This window comes from Lagopus muta, chromosome 24 (assembly GCF_023343835.1).
Source record: "Lagopus muta isolate bLagMut1 chromosome 24, bLagMut1 primary, whole genome shotgun sequence".
Lineage (NCBI taxonomy): Eukaryota > Metazoa > Chordata > Aves > Galliformes > Phasianidae > Lagopus > Lagopus muta.
Window position 1 is genome coordinate 5,115,517 of NC_064456.1, and position 24,140 is coordinate 5,139,656.

A 24,140-nucleotide genomic window follows, 5' to 3' on the forward strand; every position below is an offset into this window, starting at 1 on the left:
CTGGCTGACAGAACAGGTGTGTTTAAAGTAATCAAGCTCTGTGTGGCCAGCCTCGCTCTGTGTGTTTGTGCAGCTTCTTCCAGGGCCCCCCGCTGCTGCTCCAGTACAAACGCACTGCCCTGCACCGTGCCCTGTGCTGGGTTTCACATGGACCCATTTGCTCTTTCATGTGTGTTGCTGACTTAAAAAAAGTCCTTAGACTTTAATCCTTAGGTTTATTTCAAAGATTACAAAGGCAAATCTGGTTTATAGCGAGAGATTTGCCTGATTCCTTGTGCTTTGTGGATGAATGGAGCAGCAGATGGAGTGGGGAGGAGAGGACCAAGGACCCCTTGGCTCCCTCTTCTTGCTTGCTTGACCCTACTTCTGTGCTGCTGCACAAAGTATTTCTTTTGAGCTATGCAGAACAACAAATGTCAATACAGACCTCTGCGTGGGCATTATCTTCTATTACAGTCTTCCACGATTTCAAAAGCTATTTTCTCCTCGCTCCTTTTTTTTGGGCTATACATTGCTACACAGCCATAGTTTCATGCTTTGGAAGGTGTGAAATCCCCTGCGCAGTGCCTGCAGGTAGGAATGACAGAGGTGCGAATAAAATGAGCTGCAGACTCTGGAAGCAAAAAGCTTCCAAAAAATCCAACTGAATCTCAAGCCATGGACAACAGCTGGGACTTCTGAGACCTGCTGTGCAAAGAGGTGCTGGAAAGTCCCCCCACAACCCTCACTGAACTCCCCACTGTTGGCAGAGGGTGCTGTCAGATGGCTCTTGCCAAAAGCAGGGTTCCCAGGTGGGCCCCACAGGGCTCGGTGGCAGCCACACCTTATGATATCAGGGAGCCTTATCAGGGAGTGAGCGCAGTGCCAGGACGGGAGCGGTGCTGTGGGAACCGCCATGCCCCAGCTGCAGGCTGCCCTCACAGACAGCTGAGCTCCTGGCCTGCTTTGGTGCCTGCAGCTGCAGCTGCTGCTTGTGGAGGAGCCAGGTGAGGCCCTGGCCATAGAATGCCTTTCCACCACGGTTTGCATCACACTGTGGCTTCAGATCCTCCCCAGCACACACCAAGGGAGAGATCTGGGGCTGCCAGACAGTGGCTCCAAACGACCCCAGCTCTCTGCCAGGGAATATCCAGAAAACCCATCCTGTTTTGATACCAACTGTCTCATGTTGGATCAAAGCAAAGGCAAGAACAGAGCTTGGTCTCCCGCTGTTGCTTTAGCTTCAGGCCAGTTTCACCAGAAGCTGGCCGAGTGCCTCCATCCTGGCAGTGGGGCCGGCTGCTGCAGCTTCCTGTTTTGTAGTGGTTTTTGGGTGCTGCCTCCATCTTGCTACACATCAAGGCCGTGTGCTGCTTGCTCTGCTCCTGTCCCGCGCTACTGGGCTGGATGGAGGCACCTGAGGACACTTGTCCAGGCTCTGTGATTGCCTTGCCCTCCCCGTTCCGTGGTGTGACACGTCCCTGTGCTGAAGCCACCTCCACTGCAGCCACCTCCCGGCTCCTGCTGTCCGGGCTGCCGTCTGGAGGTGGCTGCCCTCGCCCCGGGCAGAAAAGCCAACAGTGGGGCTGCGATGTCCCCCTCACCCACGTGGGACAGTACAGAGGATGCCGAATCCTCCCTGCACGTTTCAGGGAACCCCGCCACGGCTTTGGTCTTATCCAGAACCAGGTGATGGGAGAGTGTGGACCCTCGGACGTGCCCTGGGGAAGGAGATGCGGCGGCGGCAGCGTGCCTGTAGGCCGCTGGGGAGAGGCAGTGCAACGAGGAGGGGGCATCCCCGGGTCCGTCCCGGGGCCAGCGGCGGGGGCCCGGCACAGGCAGCCTGCGGTGGCCGATCCCTGCAACCCAGCTCAGCAGAAGTGCCGCCTCGCGGACACCAAAGGCGCGGCGGTGCCGAAGCGGCTGTCCGGGAAGTGATCCTCGGCAGCACAGCCCGCAACGCCCGTCTGTCGCCGGTCGCCGACAGCTTGACGGCGAGTGGCCTTCGCTTCACCCTCACAGAGCGTCGTACCCGTTAACGGGTCCCCTTACCCCCCTGGCACCCCTCGGGTACCCATAGGTGCCGCAGCTCCGGAGCTGCCACGGAGACCTCTCTCCCTCTCCCTCTCCCTCTCCCTCTCCCTCTCCCTCTCCCCCCTCCTCCCCCTCCTCCCCCTCCTCCCCCACCTTCTTGGCACCCACCCGGTCCTTTGCCCTGGAGCACGGCAGCGCGATGAGCCCCGGCCCCGGCCCCCTTTTCTTCCTCCTCCCCCTCCCGGGTCGGCCCAAAAATAGCCCTCCCGTAAGCATCCCTGCCCCCCCGCCGCCCTCTCACGGCCGCTCCGACGTCACTCCTTCCACCGCGCTGAGCTCAGCCGCTGTTTGCATACCGCTCCGCGCGCCCAATGGGCTCCGAGGCGCCGCTGCCGCCCCCCCGCGCGGCGGTACTTAACGGCGGAGCGGAGCGGGCGGCGGCACTGCGAGCTGAGCCGGGCAGCACCGCGCAGAGCCGAGCGGGCAAGCAGCCGGCAGGCAGGCACCCACCGTCAGCCCTCCCCTACCAGCCATGAGCCAGCGCCGCGGGCCCCCCCCGCGGGCCGACATGCTGCCCGAGATCGCCGCCGCCGTCGGTTTCGTCTCCGGGCTGCTGCGGACGCGGGGCTGCGTCAGCGAGCAGCAGCTGCAGGTCTTCAGCGGAGCGCTGCGGGAGGCGCTCGCAGGTGAGGGGGGCGGGGGGGGGCTGGTCGTGGAATCGCGGTGTGATTTGGGTCGGAAGGGACCTTAGCCGTCGTGGAACTGTGGAATCGCCGCGTGGTTGTGTTGGAAGGGACCTTGTGCTCCCCCATCCCCTGCCGTGGGCTGAGTGCCCCCTCCCCCACTAGCTCAAGCTGCTCAGGATCCCATCCGTGGCCTTGGGCACCGCCAAGGATGGGGCTGAAGCTTCGTGGTCCCTGCGGGGGCGGCCCGGAGCGAGCAGAGTCCACTTCCATCCGGTCCTCGGCACCTTTTGTCGAGGCCAGAAGCCTCCGTGTCGCTCCTGGGGTCGGGGCTTCCCAGCTGGTTCCTGCCCTCATCCTTCTCTGCTACCCGGCTGTGCCCCCCTCGGTGTTGGGCATCCACGTATGTCCCTGTGGGCACCTGCCCGTGTCTCTGTGGTACTTGAGCTCTACAGCTGTCTGTCTGTCCCATGTGGAGGGCTCTGTGCCCTCAGCACCCTCTCTGGGGGTTGCCCTGGGGGACCAAAGCCAGGCTCTGTGCCCAGTCCCTGACAAGTGAAGATCCACCCTGTGTCCTGTTGGGTGGTGTGAGGCTCTCCTCCCAGCACAGCCTTGGTGCTATCAGCCCGAAGGAGGGCACTTGTCTGCTGCTTTGCCAAGATAAGGGGCAGCAGCATGCCCCAAATGATCCATCTGCCCCTCCCTGACCATAGGGTTTTGTTGTTGGTGATACTGTATCTCCCCCAGCCACCTCAGTCCCAGGGTAAGGAGACTTTGGGGTGCCCCCATGGCACTACTGGGGCTTTTCAGGACCTGAAGAGCTGCGTTCTGCCTTGGGTTCTGCAAGTGGCAGCTGAGCACTCTGCTCTGGAGCTGCTGTGACAGAGGTGGCTGAAGCAGGATGTGGTTTCTCCGCCTGCATTGGGATGTGGGACCCCTTAGGACTGCAGTGAGATGCAGACCTTGCTGCTCCACGCCTGCTCACCGTGCTTCCCTTCTTGCTTCCCTTGCAGAGCACTACAAACACCACTGGTTTCCTGAGAAACCGTTCAAAGGCTCTGGGTACCGCTGCATCCGGATCAATCACAAAATGGACCCCATTATCAGCAAGGCAGCTAGCCAGATCGGACTCAGCCTCCCGCAGCTCTACCAGCTCCTGCCCAGCGAGCTCACGCTCTGGGTGGACCCCTATGAGGTCTCATACCGCATTGGTGAGGACGGCTCCATCTGTGTCTTGTACGAAGCGACAGCAGCCAAGCCTGTGAGCTCCTATGGGATGCTTACCTGTAAGAACCAGATGATGTTAGGTCGCACAAGCCCTTCGAAGAACTACATCATGACTGTCTCCAGCTAAATACTCCTCTTGTCCTTACACTGCCAAGACATGGGCTACTGTATACCTCACCCGAGGATCTATTTTTAAAATGAAGAGCTATTTATATTTTTTAAGAAAATCCAAGAAAATCAAAATTAAAATATCAGGCGCTGCTTCACACAGAAGCAGTGCTTTTAGGTGCCTTTTTTTTTTAAAAGCTGTTGCAGGCTTGAGGTTTTTATTATGAAGCTGATATCTACCTAATTAGTGTTGGATGGCAATTTTGGTGAGCTGGCTTGCTCACTGGGCAGCTTGGAATGAAGGAAGAGGGGAAGGAGAGGCCAGCTGGGAAGTGTGGCTGGTGACAGGACCTGAGTGTCACCTCCTCTCCATCCTGGTACCCAGCAGTGCCGCAGCGTCGCCAAGCATTGCAGTGCTGTTAAGGAATGGATGAGAGAGTTACTGTGTTTCCTTCACTAACTCATGGCCAAGCTGGTCTGATCTCCCTGGGGATGGTGTTTGGTAACCCCAAGGGCTGGGTGGTGCTGGGAACCTGTGCAGTGGAGGTTCCCAATACTGTAAATGTTGTGGTGGCACCCTGTGCTATTTGTTCCTGGTGCTGCCCAGCACCTGGCTGTCACCGCAGCTTGCTGCTCACTGGGGGGCTGCTCCAGGCCCTGAAACCAGCACTGAGCTGCACTCCTCCATCGGGTTCAGACATCAGCCTGTGCCCTGCAGCTGTGTCCCCTCTTGTGTGTAGAAGTTGCCTAATCCAATGCTGATCCCACTCTGCATCACTTCTCTGGAAGAGCTGAAGCAACTCGCCTTGTGCCCTAGAAGTTGCTGTGTAAGTTCCCCTCTTGCCCTCTCTCTTTAAATCTAAAAGTATTGGGAGACTCTTCCCCTGTGCTTGTGGCTGCCTGGGGTTGGTGTCCATGCTGGTTTTAAATTCACATCTTTTCCTCCTTCCCTTCCTCCTCTGGGTGCTCAGCACGTGGCTGAGCCTTGGAGCTGCCCCAGCTGAGACCTCAGAGGGGCAGTACCTGGTTCTGGTTTCTTGGTACTTGTTTTGCACAGTGCCTGGCCCTTCACCTCCTGAAGCAGAGCTCCTATCACTGGTACTTTTTGTTCAGGGAGGTTTGCCTGAGTGGTGTTCAGGTGTTTGGCCCTCTGGCTTCTGCAGGTGGGGTGGGAACTGAAAATGCTGCCCCAAACACTGCCTGTGGGGAATGAGCCTTCACCAGCATGAGATCCATTGCCTTTCTTAAGAACAGCTGGTGCTCCTCCAATGATCCCAGTAGAAGTGATGGGGAAATTCAGGGCATTGACGTGGCCTGTTCTAATGAAACTTCCTCAGATCTGTTTTGCAGAACGCTTTTATTGTAACCTTCCTCCTTCCTGAGCTAGCAGCTGACTGGCATCCCGGAGCTGCTCTTTCCCTGCCTTGGGTTCAAGTTCTCAGACAATTGTGCAATATATTTCAAAACCATGGATGCTCTGGGAGAGGAAGGAAGCCTCCTGTCTGCTGCTTGGCTTTTTTATCAATACACGAAAACAAAGAAGTGCAGCTCCCCAACTCTGACTACTACTTACGTGGGAAAACTTACAGATTCCTGTAGCAGTTTCAAATAATGATTTCCTGAACTGGAAAACCAGCATTTTGATTAAATGTCAAGTGGTGTTACTTTGTCCTTGAGCTGTACGAGGCGGTGGCTCAGGAGTTGCATCACTTCAGTTCCTCACAGCAGCGAAGCAGAAGCTGAACTGAAGCGCTGGGACTTTTCCCCTGGTGCAGTAGGTGACATCACCAAGAGGAGAGCGCTTGGGAACTACCAAAAACCAAGTTCCCTTTTCAGCAGAGAAAGGATCAGGGTGCTCTCTGGAGTTCTTGCTTCAAATCTGCTGGTGTGGGAACTGCAGTGTGCTCAGGACAAATGCTGTTTGCTTTGGCCCTTGTGGCTGGGTGTGGGCTTCCCTGGGCTTTAATGTCTGCCTCCCTGTTACTGTTCCCTCCCTCTTAGCAGAAAAGAAGTTCAGAGGAACAGCCCACACCAAAGGAACATGCTGTTGTTGCACTTACTTTGCTCCTGCTTCTGACACAAAAGCTGTCACGTCCTGTTCCTTGTCCCTGGCGTGGAGGAGCCTCACGTTCAAGTGTCTTGGTAGCTTCAAGCCCAATCAAATTCAGGTGCAACCCCTTCCTCTTGTATCTGGTTCCTTGTAAAAGCTGTGAATTACTGTGCTGTTGCCTTCTTGCCCACAAGCCTGAATGGTGTGTTTTCAGAAGGTGTTTGGGAGCTGGGGGGTTCTCTCACTGTTTAAACAAAGCTGGACTGTTGACCGGGACCTGCTTTTTTTATTGGGTGGATGTGGTGGGACGTTTGTAAGCTACACATGGAGGAAGAGATGGATGGTTACTAATTGTACAGTAGTGTTTTTATATACAGAGTGTACAGATCCTTATGCTTTTGTTACTTTAATAAAAATGTAGCAGCGTTGCTGAGCCTCATTTCCTTGCTGGGCTGGCACTGGGGGTGGGCTGCAGCCTCCATCCCACCCTGTGACCACGCAGTGCTGCTGGGCCTTGTTAGTGTGGGTGGCTGCTTCTCTCTGGCTGCGTCATGGAGGAGGTTTAGAAAAACCTGCTTACTCAACGTGCTGGCTGACGGCTGAGCGTGGCCCTGCGGAGCTGGGGGCTGGGCCTGATGAGTAACGTGGGACTGTGGGGTGCTGCCCTTCTCCCTGGGGCTGCCTCAGCTTGTCCCACAGAGGCAGCTGGGGGGCTTAGTGCAGAGCACAAAGGGCATAAAGCTGCCTGCCGGGTCGTTTACTCGATGCTAGAGCTGCTGTTCACCTTGGAAATGAGCAGGTAATGAGCTGAGCCAGGCATAGGGCAGTTCCTGGGTATCTGGGGGTGCCACCCTGCTCCCTTCCTGCCTTCCTTCCAGGGGTGGCTGAGTCAGCAGGAGGAAGGCTGAGGGATCAGAGGATCGCAATGTCGGGGCAATGCTTAGGGCTGTTACGACAAAGGCACCTGGGGCTGATTCATGGCAGATCCTGTTTCAGTTGTGCCCAGGCTGGTGACTGCAGCTTGCTCACTGTGTGGCTTGTGTGCTTCATCCCTCCTCTTCGTGCTGACCTTATTTAGGGGTACTGGGCTGAGCCAGGCTACGTAGGTGCTAGCTTTGGTCCCAAACTTGCCAAAAGTTTTTGGACTGTGGGCACTGCTACCCCCCAGCTGCTCCCTGGTGGCTTCCAGAGAAGTGATGCTGGTGTGGGCACTGGCCTGGGAGCAGAGCCATGTTCCCCTCCTGCTTTTATCCTGCCTGGAAAACAGCTGGTGTGTTGGTTTTGGTGCTCTGTCAAGGCCACTCCTTTTTGAACTCATCCCTTCATTAGTTTCAATAAGCACACCCAAATTGCTGCTATTTGTGAAACAGGGCTGTTAGGGAGGAATGGGCGTCCGTTGGTTGCTGATTACATTGGAGTCATGTGGGTTCAAAGGCACAGAGTCGTGGGCTGGCGCCCATTTGCTGTATGCATGATCCGGGGGCCAGCACAGCCCGTGCCCCCACTGTGCCCATGGGTTCTGTTTGGGCTCTTGCAGAGCTGCAGCCACCACCGTTTGAGTTCTCACAAGCAGAGCTGCGATGGCCCAAAACTGGAGTGCTCCCAGCCTGGATAAAAACACAGCTCTCACGTAGAGGAGTGTTCAGTGAGGAGTCAGCACTACGGCACAGCCGCCAGGTCTGCCCACCGGCCTTCTCGTAGGTGACTCATCTCCTATTTTTATTTTGCTCGTCATTTTCCTTCTGGTCGGATCGCGGCCCCTCAGGATCGGCTCTGGGATGGGGAGGGGTGCAGGGTGACACCCCAGGACCAGCTCAGGACAGACTGGAAGTAAATAAAGGCACAACTGCTGCTCCCCACCTCCTGTGACCATTTTGACACTCCTTCTGCCAAGCTTTTTGTTGGATTTCTGCTGGGATTTTTTAATTATTTTTTTTTTAAATTTGGATGTTTGCTGGAAGTGTCTGACTCAAGGAGCCCAGGTTGGTCGGTTCCCCCAGCCACCAGCAATTGGCATGTTGCACAAACCAGCATTCATCCTCGATGTGTCCTGGGCCGGAGCACTGCGCGATGCCCTTCACTCTGCCCACGGTCCTTCCCGCTGGGTTGGGGCTGTCTGTTGGAAAAATGCCATTTGTGCAAAGTCCAAATGAGCTGCGGAAAAAGTCCTGACCTGGCAGTGACCACTGCGGACAGACTCTGTGAAGATATTTTGCTCAATTCCCGACAAAATATTATTGGATTTTTGTGCGTTCATTTTGCACTCTTTCCAGGGGTCCCTTTAGCAGAAGCCGAACATTTCTCACTTCTAACTTACCAGAAAAGCAACATCAGCAGAAGTGAAACCCAGCCTCCACCCGCCCCAGCACACGGCGTGGGGTCAGACTCCTCCAGGTGCTTCCTGCCCGGGGTTTGCCACTGGGACGGGAGCGGCGATGTCGGCTCAGCTGAGGCCAATCAGCACTGCGTGGGTGCCTGTATCTGGGGCAATGCAGCAGCTCTGCCCCAGCCCTGGGGATGGGAGGGGATGCCCAGGGCACGCCGTCACCTGCGGTGTGCGCAGCTCAAACCATCTTCCAGGATCTGCCAGAGCCGGAGAAACTCTGCGCTCACGTGGCCCAGCAACGGGACGGAGCTTTGTGTGGTTGGAGGGGCTGCAGCAGCACCAGCTCCGGCAAACCCACGTCTTGTGCTGCGTGTGAATTCCTGCTGGTTTCTGCCCCTCGGCAGGGCTGGCAGAGCAGATCCTGCTGGGAGGCCATGCTCCCTGCCTGCCCTCTGTCCTGACAGAGCTTTCCTCCCTTCCCCTTGCAGCATCTGCAGAGCAGAGCCTGAGCTCCCTGCAGCCCTGACCCTAAGGCTGTGTGTCCCCACCAGCACTGAGAAGATCACCCTTTTCCAATCCTTGATAAAAACAGGGGAATGGGATCCTGGGGGCTGCCTCACCCCAGCCACCCTCCCACTGTGTCTCCTGGGGCCTTGACAGATGGGCAGGCGGCACAGAGCTGCTTTTTTTGTTCTCCACTGCACATCCCATGGGGAGAATCATCCCTGTCCCCATCCCCATTTCAGTCGCCCTTCCTGCCCTATCCCCATCCCATCTCTATCCTATCCCTGTACCCATTCCTGTCCCCATCCCCACCCCTATCCCTGTCTCCATTCTCCTATACCATCCCATCCCCATCCTTGTCGCCATCCCTATTCCTGTCTCTGTCCCCATTCCAGCTCCTCCATGACAGCGGCTGCTGAGCTCCAATGCTCTCATTTATGACCTGTTGGGGGATAAAGGGGCTTATTGGCAACAGTGAGCAACTGGTGTGCGGGGACAACTGCTGCCATCTGTCTGCTGGGGGGGGTGGGGGGGTTGCGGCTGGGGCCGGGTTTTGTTTCTCTTTCATGCACCACTGAACTTTGCACCTTTTGTTTTCCAAGAGAAGGGCTGTGGAGAAAAGCGGCCTCCCCACACCGTGCAGGTCAGGGCAGAGCTTGCTGCTTTGCATGCTGTTCTTATTAAATATTCTAATGGTAATTATTGTTATTTGAGGAGTCTGTTGGCACTGGGCAACCTGGTCCTGAACCCTTCTGTCCTCCACCCTGTGAGCTGGGAGGAGTGCAGTGTCCCAGCACACTGTGGGGCACGAACCATAGGGACAGAGCTGTGCCCTGATGTCCCTGGGGACACTGTGCCCTACTCCCATCCCCAAAGCACACCGAGGGACTGCAGCAGTGGGGACACAGTGCCTGGCCGGTCCTGGGATGGGAGCATCACCGCTTCCCACAGTTCCTTGTCTGGGATGCTGAGCCCCTGAAGAACTCTGCCAGGTGGGGGTTCAGAGCCATATGAGGAATGTAGGGCTTTCTCTGTGCCCCATTACCCACTGAGTGAGCTGGGATTGGTGACACACTGTGTGCTCCTCCGGGACACGCCAGGAAACGCCTTATGGAAACGGCAACAATGCCCCTGAGCCCCGCGCCGTCCCGGCTCCCAGCTGCCAGACGGAGGGTGAGGCCCATTTTCCCTCTGACAATACCCTTTTACCGCGAGTTTGTGTCTATTATAGCCCCAGATAAAACGGGGAAGGGGAAGGACCGGGCTGAAGCGGAGCAGCTGCCCTTGCTGATGGGTTGGTGGCTTTGTTGTGAGCTAAAAGGCCGCGTCCAGGCTGGGACAGCAGCTGGGGTGCTGCTCCCCTAGAGAGGGATTGGGACCCCTTCTCACCCAGGGATGGCTCTGAGAGGGAATGGCACACTTACAAATCCCCGAGAAGCGGAGCACAGCAGGGCTGCGTGCCCCTGATCCCAGCAGTCAGGAAGGAGCAGCCGGACCCCCGGCAGTGCCAGCCCTTGAAGCTTTAAGGCTGGCACTTAGGGCTGCAGCACAGCTCTGGGTGCGCGGTGCCTTTAGAAGCAGAGACAAAACCCAGCTTGATATTTACAGCACGCGCAGGGTGTGCGGGCCTGCAGGACAGATGGCGAGTGGAACAAAAGGGGAAGCAAGAATGGGAGCCAAACAGATTGGGAATTTCTTGCCCTTCCCTCTGTCCTGAGGTTCCGCAGTGTGGGGGCACTGGCCTGCCCAGCAGTCCCCAAAGCTTTTGCACTGAGTGCTGCCTGAGCATTGAAACCCCACATCCCAAATCTTTAGCCCTGGTGTGGAGGAGTGGGAGCTGGGTAGTCTCCAATCCTCATTCTCCTCCATAATGTGGGACCACGCAGTGCTCGGGGTCCGGTTGATCTCTGCTGGGAACACACTAGTTCCCCCCCCCCCCTTGGCATGTTTTCCCTCTACCTCTGCAATTTTCTTTATCTCTTCCCAGCAATGTCGCAGCAGCCGTGGCCCAAATCCATGTGGCTTATTAATAATCAACCTTTATTGCTGCCCATCTGCAGACAGCCGTGTGTGTGGGACTCAGCCCTTTTGTCCTCAGCAACAGCGTGAGAAATGTGGCACGGCAGAAATCAGAAAAAAGCAGAAATCCCGATGGCTCTGTCTGCACCAACACATCCTAACATCCTAACAATAAAGGTTTTAGGTTAAGGCTGGGGAGAATGGAGCAAAGGGAAATGCTGAAGGACGGGGGGTGTGTGCTGTGCCCAGCACTCGCGTCCTGGAAGTGGCTTTGGGTCACAGCTGTCCTTTGCTTCGTTCTCATCTGTGTCCCCAGAGGGTAATGTCTGGGATGGTGGTGTTGAAACATAAATCCCGGGGAGAAATGTGGCGGTGAAGGGCTGTTTGTGAGCAGCCTGGGTAGGTCTGAGCTGAGGGATGCTTCAAAGAGGGGGGGGGGGTGGGGGGGGGGGAGGGGAAGGAAGAAAGGAGCGGAAGAAAATGTGGGAAAAGATGTTGAAAAAGAATTTGGGACTTTGGGACCTGAAATGTGAGGGAGTTTGGGGGGGCTGTGGAGAAGCCCTGCCCGTCCTTGTGGGAGCTGCTGTGTGGCGTGCGGTGCCCCACAAAGTCATGGGGACACCTCGGGGGGGAGGGGACAGCGGAGTCGCTTTCAGTTGCTTTGGAGTTTTCCCCTGCTTTATGCTTCTCGGTGAGTCCGGACAAAACCCCGCGCCCCTCCTCCCTGGGAGGACATCGCTGCGGCCCCGGCCACCGCTCCTCCCAGCAACAGGAGGCGGAGGAGGAGGAGGAGGAGGAGGAGGAAGGGGACGCGAGCCCCCATCCTGCCGTCCCCTACACAGCAACACGGCGCTGATTGGGCGCCAGCGGGCTCGCAGGACCAATGGGATCTCCCACTTTTTGGGGGGAGGGGGGAGAAGTTGAGGAGTGCGGAGAAAGGGGAGCGCCCTGCTCTTCGTCCCCCCCTCCCCGCTGCTATCGAGCCGCTACTGCGGCCGCCCCGCCGGGGAGGACGGAGCGACCCCTCGGGGCAGCTCGGTACCAGCCGTGCGTGGGCTCTGTGCGGTCCCGTCTGCCCGTTTGTCCCTGCAGGGGCTGTGACTGCGGGGGGCAGCGATGGCGTGCGGAGGGAATGGAGCCGGGCTAAGCGGGCCGTGCGTGGGCTCTGTGCGGTCCCGTCTGCCCGTTTGTCCCTGCAGGGGCTGTGACTGCGGGGGGCAGCGATGGCGTGCGGAGGGAATGGAGCCGGGCTAAGCGGAGTGGGGCCGGAGCGCCTCCCCCGCTGCCCGACGGCCGCAGCACAGAAAGCCAACCGTATCCTGGGTGCATCTAAAGCAGTGCTGCCAGCAGGGCCAGGGAGGGGATCTGCCCCTCTGCTCTGTGCTGAGTCCTCACCTGGAGCGCTGTGTCCAGATGGGGTTTTCTCAGCACAGGAGGGACGTGGAGCTGTTGGAGCACATCAGAGGAGGGCCACAGAAGTGATCCTAGGGATGGGACACTGCTCTTCAGTTTCTAAAGGGGCTGTAAGAAAGAGGGGTCAGACTCTATAGCAGGGTCTGTGTGATAGGACGAGGGGAAATGGTTTCAAACTGAAAAAGGGGAGGTTTAGGTTGGATATAAGAGCAAAGCCTTCTGCAGTCAGGGCGGTGAGGCGCTGCACGGGCTGCCCATGGTGATGTCCCATCCCCAGAGACCCCCCAGGGGCAGGGATGGGGCTGTGAGCACTGATGGAGATGTGGGTGTCCATGTGCACTGCAGGCCGTGGGACCGGATGGCCTTAAGGGATCCCTTCCAACTCAACACTTGTACCATTCTGCGAACCCCGCAGTGCAGCGCAGTGCCTGCAGCAGCCACCAGACGGCCGATGCACAGCGCAGCGTTATCGTAGGTTCTGAGCTGCGAGCGGCTCCACGTGGTGCTGGGATTCCTCAGACACATTTTGTGCAGTTACAGAAAGGGCTTTATTCGTCGGTATGACATCTACAGTTCATGCGCCGGTGATAGTGCAGGTTTTTTTGTTTTTTTGTTTTTGTTTCTATAATGTTAGCATGCAGTTTAAATGCGGAGGGTCTGGATGACCTCTTCAGCTTTGCAGGTCATCTTCAAAGCTCAGCTGCCCCTTTGGTTCTCAGTAGGCCTGTCCAAGGAACCAAGTTGGTGCTTCGGCTCTTGATAAATTGAGATGTGCTGCCCATGCAGACATTACTGCTGCATCGTTTATTCCTAATGGGAAAGCCCAGTTCCCTGAGTGGGAAGCCCTGAGCTGTGCCAGCAGGTGGAGGGGTGGGAGGAATAGGGCAGATCCTGCAGTGTGGGTGAGTACAGGAGTTAGGCACCAGAACTTTGGGAGCAGTGAAACCCTCCCCTGTTAAAGCCAGGTGGGCTCCACCTGGTTCGAAACCTCACCTGCTGTGGGGCTGCTCTCCCTAGGCTGGGGCAGCTGCAGCTGAGTGGCACGCAGCAATGGGGTGGGTCGGCAGAGTGGGAGGACACGGCTGTGTGCAGACCCAGAATGTGGCCCAGTTGCTCTCATGGCAGCACCTGGTGCCTGGGCAGGGGCAGCAGGGACAGAGGGCTGCTCATGGCATGGACCTGGAGCTCTATGGGGTGACGGCACTGCAATGTGCCCGTCTCTTGGCCCCAGTCCTGTCCCAAAACCTGGGGACGTGTGAGGGTCCCTCTGGCCATGGCTGCTCCTCAAGGAGTTTCTCTCTGACCTTAGCAGCTGAAGGCTGCTGGGCAGCAGCAGGAAAGATTTCTTTCCTCTTGGCTTGATGTTTGCAGCAGGAAGCTTCAGGGAAAGGTGGTAAAGTAAGGATAGAGATTTGCTTTTTCCCATCCTAGAGAGAGGGATGCTGCTGGTTGGGAAATCTGTAACCCTTCACCTGTTGAGCTCCAAGCGATCACCAAACCCTTGCCCAGGGGGAGCCACCGGAGTGGTTCTGCAAGACCCACATCCGGAGCCGAACGCTTAGCACCACATTTCAGAGATGGGATGAGCTCTCCTTCTTCCCCACTGCCTCCTGCACGGACCAGGGCATGGCTACATGGGATCTGTGAGGCTGGAGAGACGGGGGGAGGGGGGGATTTGGGGATGAGCAGATCCTGCCCCCCTGCGTGGGCTGGCATTGGAGCACCCTTATTGCACTATTGCAGAAGCCAAGTCAAACTGTCAAGCTGCATTAAAATAGGAGTGAGTGTCTCCCCGGGAAGAAGGGAGCAGAGTCCTGAGGAGCAGGGCTGGCAGCAGGCTAGATCTCGATGACAGTGGCACGCCGCAGGCACAGCGGGGCGTCGGGGGGCATCGCGTTGCGCTTGATCTCATTCCCATCCAACCGCAGCACCTGGAGCCGGGAGTAGTTCATCACATCCACGACAGTGCAGAAACTGCTGATGGAGAATTCTGTGGGGGAAGGAGAGCTGTCAGGGCCCCGTTCTGCAGTGGGTCAGAGGGTGCCCAGCCAACGCAGGTCGGGCAGTAGAACAACGATCGCAACCCTGAATTAGCAATTTACAGCCAAATTGGACTCCACACCTTTCCATCCTAAAGCAGTAGAGCAGTTGGCGCTTCCAGCTGGAGCCCAAAGCAGCGCTGAGGCTGTGCGTGCTCAGAGCTTTGGGAGCTGTGACTTTGCCCAGCACAGCTGGAGTCCTGGTAGGATAAAAGAACAGAGCTGGGTGGTGTCAGACAAAAACCGTCAGTTTTCAGAGGGAACTGGTCACTGCAGTTCATGAGTCTTCCCATGCTGCAGCATCCAGACCCTCTGGCACCGACGGGGAGCGGGACCACCCAGGCACTGTGTCTGTGGGGGGAGGTCCCCGTCCCATCCGCGTTCCCTCTCCTCTCTGCCACCCACTGCTGTCTGCGGCTCCCAGGCCCATCCCTCCCTGTGTCTGCAGGACAGATACGGAATAAATTTCGCTTTTGTGCGGGACTTAGGAGAGAAACGGCCGCCTAGGGGGCAGCAAAGCTCCAGGCCGAGAGCTTCTGGGGAAGGCTCTGGGGCGCGCTGGGGTGCGCAGCCCTCAGCCCAAACTCTCCGTCCGCGCTCAGCCTGTGCGCCTCAGGGGCTGTGCAGCTCCGCACTGTCTGAAACAGCCCGGGAGGAGAGCCGGGGGGACGGGGGCTTGGTGGCAGGAGGGGGCACATGGAGGGCAGCAGCTTCTCCTAGGGGCTGCACAGCACCCAGATATGATGCGAGTGCCCCACTCCACCGAAGGGCACACGAGGCTCCAGAGGTCTGCAGCAAATCTGCAGCTGGAGCAGAGCTTCGGACAAGCGTGGAAAGCTCCACAGCGGTTTCATGGCGTTTGTGGGCAGACATTAACAGCTACAAATGTTGAAAGCAAACATTTGGGAATCTGTTCTTGTTTTCGTGTTCTGTCAGTTCCTCAGTGTGGGGTTGTTTCCCCTGCAACAACTGATGGCAACAACACCGGTGCAGCAGCACTGCTCCTGAAGGGTTCTGCCCTCAGCCCTGCCAGGTGAGAGAAGCAAGTGGGGATTTTTCCAGGAGATGCAGTTTGCTTGTTGTCCTAATTATTATTATTTTGCAAACAGCAACCGTTCCTTTTATTTTTGTGTACATGTGCGTGTGTATTAAATAGAGTGAATGTTAGTCCTGGCAGAAGATGCTCTAAAAACTAAAAGCTGTTGCCTGTCACAGCCCTGGCGAGGATGTACCCATCAGCTGCAGGCAGTGGCTCCTGGGGAGGTCTGGGTGTTTCCAGGGGCTGGGGGAGGGATGGAGCTCATCAGGGTCACCTCTGGCACATGGGGAAGGACCAGAGCTACATCTCCTGTGGATTACTGAAGGCTTGAGAATAAACTGGAGGTGTCAGACTGGGAGAGCTGCAGCTGGAGAGCTCAGGGCATCCTGCTGATGCGGGCAGAGGGGCTGCAGGGGGATGTGCCGGCCCCAGTGCTGCAGACCACTGAGCACTGCGGGGTTTGCCTGCAGCCGCACACTAGCCCTGCCAAGGGTGATGCCCGTTCCCATGTTCAGTGACTCTCCCAGCTCTCTTGGTGACCCTTCATCCTTGGAGGCCCCTCCCCAGGTTGTGCATCAGCCTCTACCCACAGTTCTGGCATGTCCAGCCAGAAGATGCTCAATAAAACCAAAGAAATGTCTCTGTGCATCACGCAGGAGATCTCAGAGCTCGCAATAGATCAAGCCCCTTTCCTGCCTTGCAGCCTTGCACCGAGGAGGTCAGAGATCTGCCAAATTCCAGTGTCCTGCTCAAACCGTTCCCTGGACAGCCTCATGCTGGGCAGCACAGTTCCCACCTCCCCACCTCCCCATCCCCACTGCGCGTGGCTGACATGCTCACCATTGATTTGGTTCCCTTGAAGGTAGAGGTTCTCCAGGTTGGTGCTGACCCGGGGGATCTTCTGGAGCCGGTTGTAGGAGAGGTCCAGCTCAAGGATGCTGCTGCTGTTGAAAGTGTTGGTAGAGAGCCCTTGGTTTGTCAGGCTGTTGTGGGACATCCTTACATAGAGCAGCTTGGGAGACACCTTGAAATAGTCATCAGGGATCGTGTTGATGTAGTTGTACTCTAGGTAGAGCTGTTCCAGAGCCATTGGGAGCCCATCAGGGACTTTCCTGAGGTGGTTATAGCTCAGATCAGCGAGGATCAAGGACTTGAGCCCTTTGAGGGATGCTCCCATCTCAAAAATATAGTTGTGACTGAGGTACAGGGCAGTGAGGTTCTCCAGACCCTCCAGAGCATTGGAGGGGACCTTGGAGATCTGATTGTAAGACAAGTGGAGCTCCCTCAGGGACCGGGGCAGGGGGCTGGGCATCTTGGTCAGGTTGTTGTTGTTCATGTACAGTCGCTCCAGGTTTTTCAGCTTGGCAAAGACCCTCTTGCCCATCTTCTCGCTGCTGATCTGGTTGTTGTGCAGCGCGAGCCACTCCAGCTCGGTGGCGTTGTCGAAAGCTCCCTCCTGGATGGCGGTGATTTGGTTGTTCTGGAAGTAGACGTACTTCATCCGGGTGGGAACGAAGGGCAGATACCTCAGGTTGCGCGTGTCGCAGTACATGGCCGATGAGAAGTTGGGGGGACAGTCACACTCCTGGGGACATTGCCAGGATGAGGCCTGCTGAGCTTCAGGGACGGGCTCTGCCTCAGTGTCCGGGGCTGGGAGGTAAGAGTAAACGTAGGGGCTGTTCTCGTCCTCGTAGTAGGGCATGTAGTTGTAGGAGGACATCCGGGACTGCCGCATGTAGTACTGCAGCCACGCCAGGTCCTCCTCCTCATTGTATTGGCCCAGGGAGGCTCCGCAGAGCCCGGCGACGAGCAGGATGGTGGCCCAATGCATGGCGCTGGCGCTGAAGGGACCTGGGGGGAAGCAGCAGCAAAGTCAGGCCCAGCGCAGGGGCCGCAGGCAGGCGAGCTGCTCCCTGCGGGCTGGGCTGAGTGGGCTTGGGTGGAACGGGTTGGGATGTGGGGCTGATGGCGCTTGGCAGCAGAGCCGATGAACTGAGATGACCTGAAGGAATCCTATTAAAACAAATGTGCCTGCCAGCATTTCCCTTTTCTGAAGCTACATGATCTCCCCCTCTTTCATCTCACGCTTTCCAGAAACATTCTAGTGCCCATTTTCTTGCCAGCTCTTTGACCGCTGTTGTTTCTGGGGAGAGGGTGCCCATGGGGGCCCATTGGCAGAGTTGGTGCAAGGCCACAGCTGTGCCTGCAGCATCCTAATTCGCCTCTGCTGGTCTATGCAGGAGGGAGGAGAAGGGTCTCAGCCGCCCTCCAAGCAGCAGGAGCTGTGGAACAGGTTGCTGGAGCTCAAGGCATGTTTCGATGCAGCTATATTTATACTGTGCTTGCTGGCGACGCGAGTTGCTGTGGGTTTAATCCAGCTGTCCCCTCCCCCACAAACATGCTGGATGCTCACACTGCTTGGGACTGATGTAAATCCTGGTAAACAAGTTCTGCCTTATTTTGAACTGAGACCATTTTAGAGCTGTTTTCCCCCATCTCTTGTCCTGATGAGAATCAGGACACCTGTCCTGAGACTGTCACCTGCTGTCCCATCAAGGCCAGTGTGACACAGGAGAGTGGGGACATCCCCAGAGTTGCCATTGGGACCTTGTTTATAGGAAGCAGTCTGTGTTGGGCTGAAGGCCAGCTGGGAGCAGGGCTGGATGCTCAGCAGTGCGCAATGGCTCTGGTGCCCTTTGGCTTGGTGTGGGCTTTGCTGCACTGTCTCAGGGCACTGCACTGGCAGAGGGAGAACACCAGTTATGGCTTCTCGTCCTCCCCTGAGCCTCATGGCTGTGCCAGCACGCAGAGCGAGGTGGCTTGAAATGCCTCCAGGAAATACTCTGAGCCGTGCTGCTTGCAGGGGGAGTGCGGGCTCCTGTACACGTGGCTGTGCTGCTGTGCATGGGGAAACCATGCTGCATCCTCACCCTGACCCAGCTAGGAAAATGGTGAAAACAGCAGGTTTTGTGGTTTTCTCCTCCACCCGACCCCTGCAATGCTGGGGGCTGTCACCTAGCCCTGCAGAGCTGTGATGGTGGAGCTGGCTGAGCTGGCTGTGCCCACTAGTCATTCCCAAATTACATCCTTGGGGATCCACTCCCTCTTTCCCATCCAAACTGCGCTCCCAAAGAGCCAGCAGGATGCTGGTCCCCCTGCCCTGGCACAGCAGCAGGGAGAGAACCGCTCACCCATCAGACAAAGAGGGCACAGCTCTGCCCAGGCTGCCCCTGAGCGACCCTAGCAAGTTGCTCCTGCTGGAAGAAAGCAGGGATTGAGACCAAATGAGGCAGGCACGGCTCTTGTTTTCTCTTGCTCGGAGGGGCAGAGGAGCCATGGCCCTCCTGGCGGCTGCATGTGTGGCAGGATCTTGGCAGTTGCAGGAGAGTTTCTCCTCCTCCTTCTCCCTCCTGCTCCAGGGCACTCTGCCTGGTAAAACAGAGCAGTCTGCTCCGCTCTGGGGCTGCTGCTCCTTCCTGGGGTCCTTCTGTGTGGTGCAGAATGGATCCAGGACTCTCTGCCCCTTTCTCAGAGCCTCCTTCAGTGTGCCACCAGCCCCAGCGCCTGTCCGCAGCAGCCACCCCTGCTCCATTTGAAGGCTGCTCTCCCCTCTCTGGTGTGTTCAGCCCCATTTTTGGGTGGCATCTGCACAATATCCGTGCAGTCTCCCATGCTCCATCATTCTCTGCTAGAGGGCCATGTGTCCCATCAGGGCCAGCTCGTTGCTCAGGGAGGGAGCAGGATTTAGAGCGAGTGGCATCACAGGCACGACACAAGCAGCAGAAGATCTGGCAGAGCTGTGTGGGGCCGGGGGGGCTGCATGTGCTGTGGGTGTGTGGATCCCATGGCAAATATTTGGGGAGCTGCTGCTTGGGGCAGGAGCGGGAGAGGGCACGTTGGCACCCATGCTGTGCCACCCGTGTCGCTGGCATGTGCTCCGCGTGGCACAGCAGGGCTATGGAAATTGAGCATTAAAAAAAAAAAAAATCAATAAATATGGAGATGGACTTACCAAGCAGAGAGCCTCCTTTCCAAAGCCTCGCTGTGCTGCTCTGGGATCTCCCGTGTGTCAAGCAGCATGTGAGTGCGTCTCCCAGTGTGCAAGGACTGGTGCCCGCCCTAGATCCCAGATCAAACACTGTGCTTGCAGGTCACGGGCTGTGCAGGTTTTTGGGAGTGACCTCCTAGCAGCAGACAGTTTGCAGGAGAGACTGAAGAGACCCTAACGCAGCCTGGCGTTATAAATAACCTGCTTTTTCTTTCCTCCCTCTCTCTCTCTCCCTCCCGTCTTTTCTCATAGGAGTGTTGGCACTTTTCAGGCTCTCTCTGTTTAACGAGTTAGTGGAATCAGGGATGTTGTTTTTAAAAGGGCTGTTGTTAGGTCTCCTGTGTTTCTCATCAGGAAGTGATGAAGAAGCCTCTGGCCAGATGAAAAACTCCCTGATTTTGAGGCGCTGAGGATGTGATTTTTGGGGAGAAGTGAGAAAGTAGCTGCAACTTTTGCAGTACCGAGGGAAGGGACGCTGTGCCTTCCCCAACTGCAGCCTGGGCTCCTTCCCCAGGAAACCTCCGTTTATGCAGACCTGCTATTAAATATTTAGGATAAACATTTCCATGAACGATAAGGCTGCAGCATCCAAGGTAAACAAATTGCCTACCAAAGGGCCACTGTGACACTCGGAATTTCTCTTCAGCTTGGAAGGAGACAGATGCCAAGCTGGCATTCTACTGCCTGTGCCCTTCCACCCAGGGCTGGGGGGTCCCCACTGAGGCTCCTGGGGAGGGGACCCGAGGTGGAGAACATGTTCTGGGTGACAGAACTGTGGACATGGCAGCTTGCAGCACCTCCTACTATGCAGTGCCCACTGTGTCCTGCAAAGCTGTGGTGTGCTGGGTGCTGATCCCTGGTCCCTGTCCCTGCATGCTTCAGCACTGGCCATAGCTTTCTGATGGCTGTTGAAGCATTTCTTCCTGCAGGGAGAAGGAAGGAGGAGCCCTGACCGCCCATTGCCTGCTGCTCCGTGCCCTGTTCCAGCAGCACACCCGGCTCTGCCGAGGAGCCTGCAGTTATTCAGAGAGCTTGGCAGGTGCCACGCTCCCTCTGGGCTTGCTTTCTCCTTGCTTCCCATTGATATTTCCCAGCCAAAACATCCTCCGCCCCTGGGGAGACTTGCAAAGATCCTTATCAATCTGTGTTCCTCACTGTAGGGAGGAGGAATGTGCGGGTGGTTCATGGACAGGGTTGTGAGGGACAAACTGTACAGTGGGGACTGTGCCAGGATGTGAGGCTGGGAAGGACGAGCATGCCTGGAAAGCACAGCTCTCTGTGGTGCCGCAGGCAGAGTGCTGTTTGCTCCGGGGAGAAATCTTGCCTTCAAGTGGGGAAAGAGGATGGGGGGCTGTGCTGCCCCAAAGGAGGTGAAGCCCTCATCAAGGTGGGGGGGGGGGGAGTAGAGGGGTGCTCTCTGAGCCTCCCCATGAGCTTCAATTGAGCTGACAGCACCTCTTTGTCCCTGTGGGGCACTGCCACTGCAGCTTGAGAAAGGGCTCACACCTTTGGTGTGTGTATGGGGGCAGTCTGAGGGTGGTGCAGGGGAAAACCCCACTCAGAGGGCTCCTGCTGCCCCAGGAGCCCATTCCAGAGAAGGCAGCCAGAAACATCTGCTGCTTGGTGCTTGGATGGTGTCAACCAGCACCGCATCTCTGGCAGCTCGAGGTGTCCTGCTGGCCAGCAGCTCAGAGGCTTGCAAAGGGCTTGGATGTTTTTCTGGAAAAGCACCACGTCCATATCTAGGTTAGATAAGGAAGGGGGCCTCTCCACCTTCTGGAAGTCAAAAATACTCCTGACTCCGGGTGCGCAGCCCTGGGCAGGCTGTCCCACAGAGCTCTCATGCATTGCTGGCTCCGTACCCACACTCACATCTCCCTTTCCCAGCCTAAACTAGAACAGAATGACATGCTGGAGCTCAGTTTCGGTGTTCCCTGCAGTTACCAGGGCTTTTTGCCTGATCATCCTGCCCGGCTCCAGTGTCCTCTGGGCTGTCTCAGGGAAGTGAAAAGCTGCCGTCTAAAGAAGCACGTACATCTTATCTGGTTACCCTGCAATCTCATGTTCCAGGTGAACACTGTCTCCTGAGCCACTTCGGGGGTGATCCTGCTTGATTTGTCTGGTTCTGCTGGCATGAACATGGCTGTTGATGAGACCTCAATGCTACTGCTCATCTCAGGCCAGTGCAAAGCTTCTGCAGCTGTCCTCAACTTTCGTCAAACTTTTTGGACATCTATAGACACCTCTTCCCAATGGCTTACTGTTGAAAGGAAGACTTGAACTGGTACCAGGAGCTGGGAACATGCTGTCCTGCTTGCTCAAAGCCAATGGTCCCTATCACTGCATAATCCCATCCGGCGCAGTTACGCTTAGCAGTTGTAGTCTGCATTTCATCAGGGCCAGACAGATGTCTGTATTGGTTTGCTTTGGTTTTCTAAACCAAACTGATGTGAGCAGTATCTGTTTTGGTTGGGTTTGCTCCAGTTGTTTTGATCAAATGCTCCTGAGCTTTATCTGAAACCAGCAAACCTGGCCCAAATTTGCCTTTAATTTACAAACACGGCTCTTGGAGCTTGGAGCACTGTCCTGTGCATGCACCACCACTCTGGCACAGGTAGCAAATGCTCCATTGCATAATGAAGAATCAAAACAATCTGATGCTCCTGCTCATTCTTCCCAGTGGATGCTGATGTCCCACGTGCTTCCAAAATGATTGTCATAAAACACAGCTACTTCAGATTGGCTTCCCTTCTTGCTCATGGAGACGTTATTACTGCCTCTTTCACATTTCCATGAAGTTTCAGCCATGCTGGAGCTGCTCACTGCTCTGTCTTCTCCTTCCCTGTTTTCTTTGGTTTCCAGTGCCCGTCGGTCTGCGGTGCTGCAGGTTGAGGGGTGCTGGTTCTGCTTACCTGGGGCTTTCAGCTGGGGGCTCCCAGGGGCTCCTCCTGAACTTTATAATGAAAAGCCAATTCCTGAAGATGAAGGTCCCAGCTGCTGTTTTGAGGGACTCCAGTCACAAGAATCCAAGAAGAACCCAGGGAGGCCCTGAGCCTCAGCGTGCTCCAGGTAGAAATGAATGAGGCAACATCTGCAGAGCCACCATAGGGGAACATCACGAGGCCATGGTCTGGAGCCCCTTCTTTGCACCAGGCTCCTGTTCCAAATACCAGAGCACAGGTGCCCTGGAGGATGGTGGCTTCCAGGTTTGCATGGCCTTTCTGGATGTTTGCAGCCAAATCTTCTCTTTCTCACCTCTCCATCCCCTCACTGGGCTCCTAAGCCCACAGTCGATGCCCACAAAGGGGTTTGTGTCTCTTGTACCCAGAGGAGCAGCCATACAGCTTCCCTAGTGGTTGTCACCCCCCCAGTGGTTGTCACCCCACCTCAGCTGGCAGACTCCTCTTGGTTTGTAAGGGTGTCCACAGTGCCAGAAGCTAAACCAGACCAGGAAAGGGAGAAATGTGGGGAAATCATGGAAGGAGAGGGAGCAGATCCTTGGTTCTCAGCCCTGGCCGAGCTGCGCAGAGGGATTGCACTCAACATCTGGTGGCTGCTGCAGCTGGGGCTGTGCTCTCCTCTCCAGAATTACGGCGGTCAGCACGGAAGGACAGAGCGAAACCTCTCTCATCTCACCCTGGCCTCCTTCTCTTTTCTCTCTTTTTTTTTTTTTTTTCTTTCCTCTTTTAGGCATACTTTCTGCAACCCAAACAACATTCTTGAACTGAGATTTGAGGCGATGAGAATCGGTCACTCGGAGACAGTGTGACGGCAGTGGGGCCATGGGGCTCTGCTGGAAACTTTGAGTTGGGTGCAGGCGCAGCTCCTTCTGTGGGACGTGCTGCAAAGCTTTCCCTGTGTGCAGTCAGCTGCAAGAGCTGCCTGGGTCTTTCCCAGATGAAATTGGGGTGGGAGATGGCTGCAAATGGCTCTATTTTGCAACCCCCAGATCTCTTCTGGGAGATGGCACAAGGGGAGGGAGAGCAAAGCCTGACCTATCCCCTACCCCTCTGCTCTGCTTTGCAGAGCACTGGGGGTGATGGTTTAGCTAAGGAAAGCTCTGCGCTGTCCCACTGTAATTATGGGCTGCTTTTGGGGCCTGAGTGCTGGAGGTAATAATGGCTGCCTGCGGGTTATGATGGGGTGGACAACATCCCCACTGCCCCTGGCCGCACCAGTGTGCCTCTGGGTAACAAATGGCCTCAGAATATCCGTGTGCGTTCTGATCTGCTCCCCTGCAAACCTTGCCTGCTGGATTTCCTCAAGCAAGTGCTCCTCACAGCGCGGCCCTGGGCCGTGCACAAAGCGGGTTGCACTACAACCACCATCAGATGTGTTTGAAAAGGTTAAGTGCCTAATTTAGAACAGAGCTGGAAACTATGAAGCGTTTCCTCATGCAGTCGCTCCCTCGGCTGCCCCTGGACGTCTGCTTTGTGCTGCGAACATCGCCGTGGCTAAGGGAGGCTTGTTAGGGAAGAACCTTCCTTCTCTCCCTTTCTCTCCCCATTGTGCATCAAGGTTGCACGAATGTCTGCCAGATGCTGGCTGCAGCTGTCCAAGGAGCAGAAGGAAAAAAATGCAGCATTTCTTTGCTCAGAGACCTCGATTCATGTTGTCAAAGGCCCTTTGAGCGCTTGGCTCCCTTCAGAAGCCTCCCAGCTCTCCTGAACA

General features: G+C 56.5%; 2 protein-coding genes across 3 annotated transcripts in view; one reads left to right on the forward strand and one right to left on the reverse strand.

Annotated features, from left to right (window-relative positions):
• The first annotated feature begins 2,436 nt into the window (after positions 1-2,436).
• On the forward strand, positions 2,437-6,509 carry BTG2 (BTG anti-proliferation factor 2). The gene is made up of 2 exons (XM_048926199.1): positions 2,437-2,699; positions 3,710-6,509. Exons 1-2 carry the CDS (start codon positions 2,546-2,548, stop codon positions 4,048-4,050), a joined length of 495 nt encoding a protein of 164 aa, XP_048782156.1. The 5' UTR covers positions 2,437-2,545; the 3' UTR covers positions 4,051-6,509.
• A 6,369-nt stretch (positions 6,510-12,878) lies between these two features.
• Positions 12,879-24,140, reverse strand: part of FMOD (fibromodulin) — a 31,731-nt gene continuing 20,469 nt past the window's right edge. The window contains exons 1-3 of one of the 2 annotated variants that reach the window (XM_048926072.1): positions 19,434-20,848; positions 16,262-17,272; positions 12,879-14,333 (exon numbers count right to left, since the gene is read on the reverse strand). In XM_048926072.1, coding sequence (XP_048782029.1) covers positions 14,182-14,333; positions 16,262-17,252 — 1,143 coding nt within the window. In that variant the 5' untranslated portion in view covers positions 17,253-17,272; positions 19,434-20,848 and the 3' untranslated portion in view covers positions 12,879-14,181. Of the gene's footprint in view, positions 14,334-16,261; positions 17,273-19,433; positions 20,849-24,140 lie in introns of those variants that run through there. The other variant, XM_048926073.1, reaches the window with a different exon arrangement.

Bases quoted from the DNA above. Each gene is read 5' to 3' on its own strand.
- BTG2 (XM_048926199.1), top strand. From the start codon at position 2,546: ATGAGCCAGCGCCGCGGGCCCCCCCCGCGGGCCGACATGCTGCCCGAG. The intron at 2,700-3,709 runs GTGAGGGGGGCG...CTTCCCTTGCAG, and splicing joins GCTGCGGGAGGCGCTCGCAG to AGCACTACAAACACCACTGG.